This window comes from Macaca mulatta, chromosome 7, assembly GCF_049350105.2.
Source record: "Macaca mulatta isolate MMU2019108-1 chromosome 7, T2T-MMU8v2.0, whole genome shotgun sequence".
Classification (NCBI taxonomy): domain Eukaryota; kingdom Metazoa; phylum Chordata; class Mammalia; order Primates; family Cercopithecidae; genus Macaca; species Macaca mulatta.
Genome location: NC_133412.1, coordinates 97113826 through 97121981, shown reverse-complemented (window position 1 = coordinate 97121981; position 8156 = coordinate 97113826). Strand labels below are relative to the sequence as shown.

General features: G+C 43.0%; 1 protein-coding gene across 3 annotated transcripts in view; it reads left to right on the top strand.

Moving 5' to 3' along the window:
- Window positions 1-353: 353 nt before the first annotated feature.
- Window positions 354-8156, top strand: part of LOC106999362 (uncharacterized) — a 154871-nt gene continuing 147068 nt past the window's right edge. For all 3 annotated transcript variants that reach the window (XM_077940739.1, XM_077940740.1, XM_028851442.2), the window contains exon 1: window positions 354-7862. In XM_077940739.1, the coding sequence (XP_077796865.1) occupies window positions 7695-7862 (168 nt within the window). In that variant the 5' untranslated portion in view covers window positions 354-7694. The remainder of the gene's footprint in view (window positions 7863-8156) is intronic.

Sequence of the window (8156 nt, the reverse complement as noted above, 5' to 3'; positions counted from 1 at the left end):
AAAGCCGGGCGCGGTGGCTCAAGCCTGTAATCCCAGCACTTTGGGAGGCCGAGACGGGCGGATCACGAGGCCAGGAGATCGAGACCATCCTGGTTAACACGGTGAAACCCCGTCTCTACTAAAAAATACAAAAAACTAGCCGGGCGAAGTGGCGGGTGCCTGTAGTCCCAGCTACTCGGGAGGCTGAGGCAGGAGAATGGCGTGAACCTGAGAGGAGGAGGAGCTTGCAGTGAGCTGAGATCCGGCCACTGTACTCCAGCCTGGATGACAGAGCAAGACTCCGTCTCAAAAAAAAAAAAAAAAAAAAAAAAGAGAACAGGAAATCTTTCAGGGAAATACATGCATATATACATGCATATGTGGGAGTTTCTCCTTGAAATGGGAACTGTAATAGGCAATGGGATTGTTCTTGTGTGGAGGTGGTAACATCTGCCTATCTTGAGGAACAAATGCCTCCATGATTGAAGGCTGTACTCCCATCCTTTTCAAGGGCTGCCTGTGGTCCAGAAGAGGATTCACCTGGGGTGGAATTTAAGTCTTGCATTTTGCAATAGCTGTCCTAGATTGACTGTCGAGTCATGCATGACTGACACAAGCCAGGATTAGGCAATGTGGGAGGGCTGGTGTGGGGTTAGGACAACTGCCAAGCAGAGAAAGTAAGAGTGTTAACTATTTATTGAGCACTTCCTTACTAAGTGCTGGCAAGTTTTAAGTGCTTTTTAGAAATTTTATTGAATATTTTTAATCCGGTGAAATGGGTATTTTAATGAAGGGAGCCAAAGGCCTAAGGGTCGTGACCAACTCAGCATTCCACTGAAGGCTATATGATCAAACAGCAAACTGTTTATCATGAATGCAGAATGTGGGCCAACTCACTTCTGCATCTGCCACCAGGAGGTTTGCTGAGGGCAATCACTCCCTGGTGCGGTGCTCCTTGAGGTTATCTACTGGAACATCTGGAGACTACTGTTCAAAGAACGCAGTCATGCAAGCCTGCACTAAGTCAAGCAGCTGACTGACAACCACCCCTTTCTCCCCACTTCCTTTACTCAATAAATATGAAGCACTATAGAAGCTCAGGGCCCTTGTTCACTAGAAGCAAGGAGCCCCCAACCCCTTCTTCCAAATATACTCATCTTTGTCTTTATTCCTGCATTAATATTCTTTTGTTCAGTCCACCAAGGACTGCGGCATTTTAAATTCGTTTTTTTTTGTTGTTGTTTGTTTGTTTTTTTGAGATGGTGTCTTGCTCTGTCACCAGGCTGGAGTGCAGTGGCACAATCTCGGCTCACTGCAACCTGTTCCTCCCGGGTTCAAGCGATTCTTCTGCCTCAGCCTCCCGAGTAGATGGGACTACAGGTGCACACCACCTCACCCAGCTAATTTTTGGGTTTTTAGTAGAGATGGGGTTTCACCATGTTGGCCAGGATCGTCTCGATCTCGACCTAGTGATCTTCCTTCCTTGGCCTCCCAAAGTGCTGGTATTACAGGTGTAAGCCACTGCGCCTGGTCGGGTGTTTTAAATTCTGTATGTGAAATCAGAGTGAGTGATGACAACCTCAATCACTGTCTGTGTTGTATAGTTACATTTCTTTGTTCTGGCATCGTTGGGGGATTGATAGTTTTCATAGAAATCAATTTTCTCTGAATTGGAATTTTAACTTTCAGGATCATTGTGTTTTTCAGATCAACACATCTATTCATTAAATTATAAAAATAACACATGCTCATTATTTTAAAAAGGGATAAAAAGTTACGTGAAAACTGAAAGGTAACTCTTCCTTATGGTTCCTTTACCTTTTTCCCATATAGCTCTTGGCTTTGTGTATCCTTCCAGAAGTTTCCTATACATTTACATGCATTTTTCTTCTAAAAATTGTTTCACAAATGAGATGACACTATACATACTGTCCTTCAAATTGCTTTTCTTTTATTTCTCCCATGTTCCAACCCCCACTTTTTTATTTCTTTTTAAAAATTTTTTTCTTTTTTAAAATTATTATACTTTAATTTCTGAGATACATGTGCAGAACTTGCAGGTTTGTTATATAGGTATAAACGTGCCATGGTGGTTTTCAGCACCCATCAACCCATCATCTACATTAAGTATTTTTTCAAATGCTCTCCCTCCCCTAGCCCCCCATGCTGCCGACAGGCCTTGTTGTGTGATGTTCCCCTCCCTGTGTCCATGTGTCTCACTGTTCCACTCCCACTTATTAGTAAGAACTTGCAGTGTTTGGTTTTCTGTTTTTGTGTTAGTTTGCTGAGAATGATGGTTTCCAGCTTCATCCATGTCCCTGCAAAGGACATGAACTCATCCTTTTTTATGGCTGCATAGTATTCCATGGTGTATATGTGCCACATTTTCTTTATCTAGTCTGGTGTTGATGGGCATTTGGGTTGGTTCCAAGTCTTTGTATTGTGAACAGTGCTGCAGAAAACATACATGTGCATGTATTTTTATATTAGAATGATTTATAATCCTTTGGGTATATACCCAGTAATGGGATTGCTAGGTCAAATGGTATTTCTGGTTCCAGATCCTTGAGGAATGGCCACACTGTCTTCTGCAATGGTTGAACTAGTTTACATTCCCACCAACAGTGTAAAAGTGTTCCTCTTTCTCCATCTCCTTTCCAGCATCTGTTGTTTCCTGACATTTTAATGATTGCCATTCTAACTGGTGTGAGATGTTATCTCCTTGTAGTTTTGATTTGCACTTAGATTCTGGATATTAACCCATTGTCAGATGGATAGATTGCAAAAATTTTCTCCCATTCTGTAGATGGCCTGTTCACTCTGATAGTTTCTTTTGCTGTGCCGAAGCTCTTTAACTAGGTCCCCTTTGTCTATTTTGGCTTTTGTTGCCATAGCTTTTGGTGTTTTAGTCATGAAGTCTTTGCCCATACTTATGTCCTCAATGGTATGGCCTCAGTTTTGTTTTAGTGTTTTTATGGTTTTAGGTCTTACATTTAGGTCTTTAATCCATCTGGAGTTAATTTTTTTATAAGGTGTAAGGACGGCGTCCAATTTCAGATTTCTGCATATGGCTAGCCAGTTTTCCCAACACCATTTATTAAATAGGGAATCCTTTCCTCATTGCTTGTTTTGGTCAGGTTTGTCAAAGATCAGATGGTTTTAGATGTGTGGTGTCATTTCTGAGGCCTCTGTTCCATTCCATTGGTCTAGATATCAGTTTTGGTACCAGAACCATGCTGTTTTGGTTACTGTAGCCTTGCAGTATAGTTTGAAGTTAGGTAGCATGATGCCTCCAGCTTTGTTCTTTTTGCTTAGGATTGTCTTGGTTATATGGGCTCTTTTTAGGTTCCATACGAAATTTAAAGTAGCTTTTTCCAATTCTGTGAAGAAAGTCAATGGTAGCTTTTTGGGGACAGCATTGAATGTATAAATTACCTTGGGCAGTATGGCCATTTTCATGATATTGATTCTTCCTATCCACGAACATGGAATGTTTTTTCATTTGTTTGTATCCTCACTTATTTCCTTGAGCAGTGGTTTGCAGTTCTCCTTGAAGAGGTCCTTCATGTCCCATGTAAGTTGGATTCCTAGGTATCTTATTCTCTTTGTAGCAATTGTGAATGGGAGTTCACTCATGATTTGGCTGTCTATTATTGGTGTATAGGAATGCTTGTGATTTTTCCACATTGATTTTGTATCCTGAGACTTTGCTGAAGTTGCTTATCAGCTTAAGGAGATTTTGGGCTGAGATGATGGGGTTTTCTAAATAGACAATCATGTCATCTGCAAACAGGGACAATCTGACTTCCTCTTTTCCTAATTGAATACCCTTTATTTCTTCCCCTTGCCTAAGTGCCCTGGCTGGAACATCCAATACTATGTCGAATAGGAGTGGTGAGGGAGGGCATCCTTGTCTTATGCCAGTTTTCAAAGGGAATGCTTCCAGTTTTGCCCATTCAAATAGTTCTTATTATTTTGAGATGCATTACATCTATTCCTAGTTTATTGAGAGTTTTTAGCATGAAGGGGTGTTCAATTTTGCCAAAGACTTTTCTGCATCTATTGAGATAATCATGTGGTTTTTTATCCTTGCTTCTGTTTATGTGATAGATTACATTTATTGATTTGCGTATGTTGAACCAGCCTTGCATCCCAGGGATGAAGCCAACTTGATCGTGGCGGATAAGCTTTTTGATGTGCTGCTGTATTCAGTTTGCCAGTATTTTATTGAGGATTTTCGCAATGATGTTCATCAAGGATATTGGCCTAAAATTATCTTTTTTTGTTGTATCTCTGCCAGGCTTTGTTATCAGGATGATGCTGGCCTTATAAAATTAGTTAGGATTACTTCTTTTTGTATTTATTGCAATAGTTTCAGAAGGAATGGTACCAGCTCCTCTTACTACCTCTGGTAGAATTCGGCTGTGAATCCATCTGGTCCTAGACTTTTTTTGTTTGGTAGGCTATTAATTATTGCCTCAGTTTCAGAACCTGTTATTAGTGTATTCAGTGAATCAACTTCTTCCTGATTTAGTCTTGGGTGGGTGTATTTGTCTGGGAATGTATCCATTTCTTCTAAGTTTTCTAGATTATTTGCATAGAGATGTTTGTAATATTCTCTGATGGTAGTGTGTATTTCTGTGGGATCAGTGGTTATATTCCCTTTATCATTTTTTATTGTGTCTATTTGATTCTTCTTTTCTTTCTTAGCAGTCTTGCTAGCGGTCTATCTATTTTGTTGACCTTTAAAAAAAAACCCAGCTCTTGGATTCATTGATTTTTTGAAGTTTTTCTTTTTGTGTGTCTCTGTCTCCTTCAGTTCTGCTCTGATCTTAGTTATTTCTTGTCTTCTGCTAGCTTTTGAATTTTTTTGCTCTTGCTTCTCTAGTTCTTTTAATTTTAAGGTTAGGGTGTTGAGTTTAGGTCTTTCCTGCTTTCTCTTGTGGGCATTCAGTGCTATAAATTTCCCTCTACAAACTGCTTTAAATGTGTCCCAGAGATTCTGGTATGTTGTGTCTTTGTTCTCATTGATTTCAAAGAACATCTTTACTTCTGCCTTCGTTTTGTTATTTACCCAGTAGTCATTCAGGAGCAGGTTGTTCAGGTTGTTCAGTTTTTATGTAGTTGTGCAGTTTTGAATGAGTTTCTTAATCCTGAGTTCTAATTTGATTGCACTGTGGTCTGAGAGACAGTTTGTTGTGATTTCTGTTCTTTGACATTTGGTGAAGAGTGTTTTACTTCCAATTATGTGGTCAATTTCAGAATAAGTGTGATATGGTGCTGAGAAGAATATATATTCTGTTGATTTGGGGTGGAGAGTTCTGTAGATTTGTATTACACCTGCTTGGTCTAGAGCTGAGTTCAAGTCCTGGACATCCTTGTTAATTTTCTGTCTAATATTAACAGTTGGGTGTTAACGTCTCCCATTATTATTGTGTGGGAGTCTAAGCCTCTTTGTAGGTCTCTAAGAACTTGCTTTACGAATCTGGGTGCTCCCGTATTTGGTGCATATATATTTAGGATAGTTAGCTCTTCTTGTTGAATTGATCTGTTTACCATTATGTGATGACTTTCTTTGTCTCTTTTCATCTTTGTTGGTTTAATGTCTGTTTTATTAGAGACTAGGATTGCAACCCCTGCTTTTTTTCCCTTTCCATTTGTTTGGTAGATCTTCCTCCATCCCTTCATTTTAAGCCTACGTGTGTCTTAGCACATGAGATGGGTCTTCTGACTATAGCCCACCAATGGGTCTTGACTCTTTATCCAATTTGCCAGTCTGTGTCTTTTAATTGGGCATTTATCCCATTTACATTTAAGGTTAATATTGTTATGTGTGAATTTGATCCTGTCATTATGATGTTAGCTGGTTATTTTGCCCATTAATTGATGCAGTTTCTTCATAGCATTGATGATCTTTACAATTTGGTATGTTTTTGCAGTGGCTGGTACCGGTTGTTCCTTTCCATGTTTAGTGCTTCCTTCAGGAGCTCTTGTAAGGCAGGCCTGGTGGTGACAAAATCTCTCAGCATTTGCTTGTTTGTAAAGGATTTTATTTCTCGTTCACTTATGAAGCTGGTTTGGCTGGATATGAAATTCTAGTTTGAAAAATATTTTCTTTCAGGATGTTGAATATTGGTCATGACTGTCTTCTGGATTGTAGGGTTTCTGCTGAGAGATCCCCTGTTAGTCTGATGGGCTTCCCTTTGTTGGTAACCCAACCTTTCTCTCTGGCTGCCCTTAACCTTGGTGAATCTGACAATTATGTGTCTTGAGGTTGCTCTTCTTAAGGGGTATGTTTGTGGTGTTCTCTGTATTTCCTGAATTTGAATGTTCCTTTTTTCTCTTTTTGTCTGTAATATTGTCTTCTGACTTTAATTAATTTGACATTCAATCACTGATATCCTTTCTTCCACTTGATTGAATTGACTATTGAAGCTTGTGTATCCTTCATGAAGTTCTCGTACTGTGGTTTTCAGCTCCATCAGGTCATTTAAGCTCTTCTCTACACTCTTTATTCTAGTTAGCCATTTGTCTAACCTTTTTTCAAGGTTTTTTAGCTTCCTTGCGATGTGTTAGAACATGCTCCTTTAGCTCGGAGAATTTTGTTATTATTGACCTTCTGCAGCCTGCTTTTATCAACTCGTCAAACTCATTCTCCATACAATTTTGTTCCCTCGCTGGCGGGGACTTGTATTCTGTTGGAGGAGAAGAGACTTTCTGGTTTTTGGAAGTTTCAGCCTTTCTGCTCTGGTTTCTCCCATCTTTGTGGTTTTATCTATCTGTGGTCATTGATGTTGGTGACCTATGGATGGGGTTTTGGTGTGGTTGTCCTTTGCTATTCTGATGTTGATACTGTCCTTTGCTGATGTTGATGCTATTGGTTTCTGTTTGTTAGTTTTCCTTCTAACTGACAGGCCCCTCAGCTGCAGGTCTTTTGGAGTTTGCTGGAGGTCCACTGCAGACCCTGTTTGCCTGGGTATCACTAGCAGAGGCTGCAGAACAGCAAATATTTTTGCCTGATCTTTCTTGTGGAAGCTTGGTCCCAGAAGGGCACCCACCTGTAGGAGGTGTCTGTCGACCCCTACTGGGAGGTGTCTCCCAGTCAGGCTACACGGGGGTCAGGGACCCACTGGAGGAGGCAATCTGTCCATTATCAGAGCTCAAATGCCTTGCTGGGAGAACCACTGGTCTCTTCTGAGCTGTCAGGCAGAGAAGTTGAAGTCTGCAGAAGCTGTCTGCTTCCTTTTGTTCAGGTATGCCCTGCCCCCTGAGGTGGAATCTAGAGAGGCATAGGCCTTGCTGAGTTGAGGTGGGCTCCGCCCAGTTCGAGCTTCCCTGTGACTTTGCTTACACTGAGCATAGAACTGCCTACTCAAGCCTCAGTAATGGCGATCGTCCCTCCCTCGTCAAGCTCCAGCTCCAGCGGGGGATGCTCCAGAAATATGAATGCCCAGACTAGGATACAGGGGGTGCCTTGGAACCGGGATGCATGGCGTGGCGTGGGGGGGTGCGTGTGAGGTACCGGGCTGGGGTGCACCGCGGGTAGGAACACGCTGGGTCTGGGATGCTCCCGGACTGACAGTCCCAGAGACCGAGGCAGCATCTTACCTTAAAACTCGCGGGTGAGCTCCACGCTGGGCTTGGCCATGGGCTCCAGCCGTTGAGGCTGCTGCAGAGGAGCCGCCGCCACCCCTGCAGCCGGGGAGCCGGGACACATGCTAGACTACGCTTTGATAGGGGCGCTGAGCGCTGCAGTAGTTGCAGAGCCCGCTCCCGTCAGGGGCGGCTGCATAAGCGCTCCTCTCCGGCGCCTCTTAGCGCCGCTCTCCCGCCCCGCCCGGGGAATTGCCGGACTGAGCATGCGCGCCGCGCTGCCGAGTCGGGTGAGACCACAGGCCGCTGGCCTCTACCCCTCTCCTGGGCTCAAGCATGAAAGGCCCGGCGCGCATAACCTGGTGTCCGGGCCTTCGGGGGTAGCGTTCCCCCTTTCCGTGTACTCAGTCCTCGGGCCGTGAGCAGAACTCATTTCTTTTGTTTGTCGGTCTGCGTACCTTGCAGGGCCTTTTACTATTCCCCACTGGCTCAGGACCCGTCCAGCTTGTCCTTGCTGACTCGGGAGGGAACTCGGAAACTAGGGCCATGCTGGGAGAGAACCTGGCGGGATCTGGGAGGCAAGG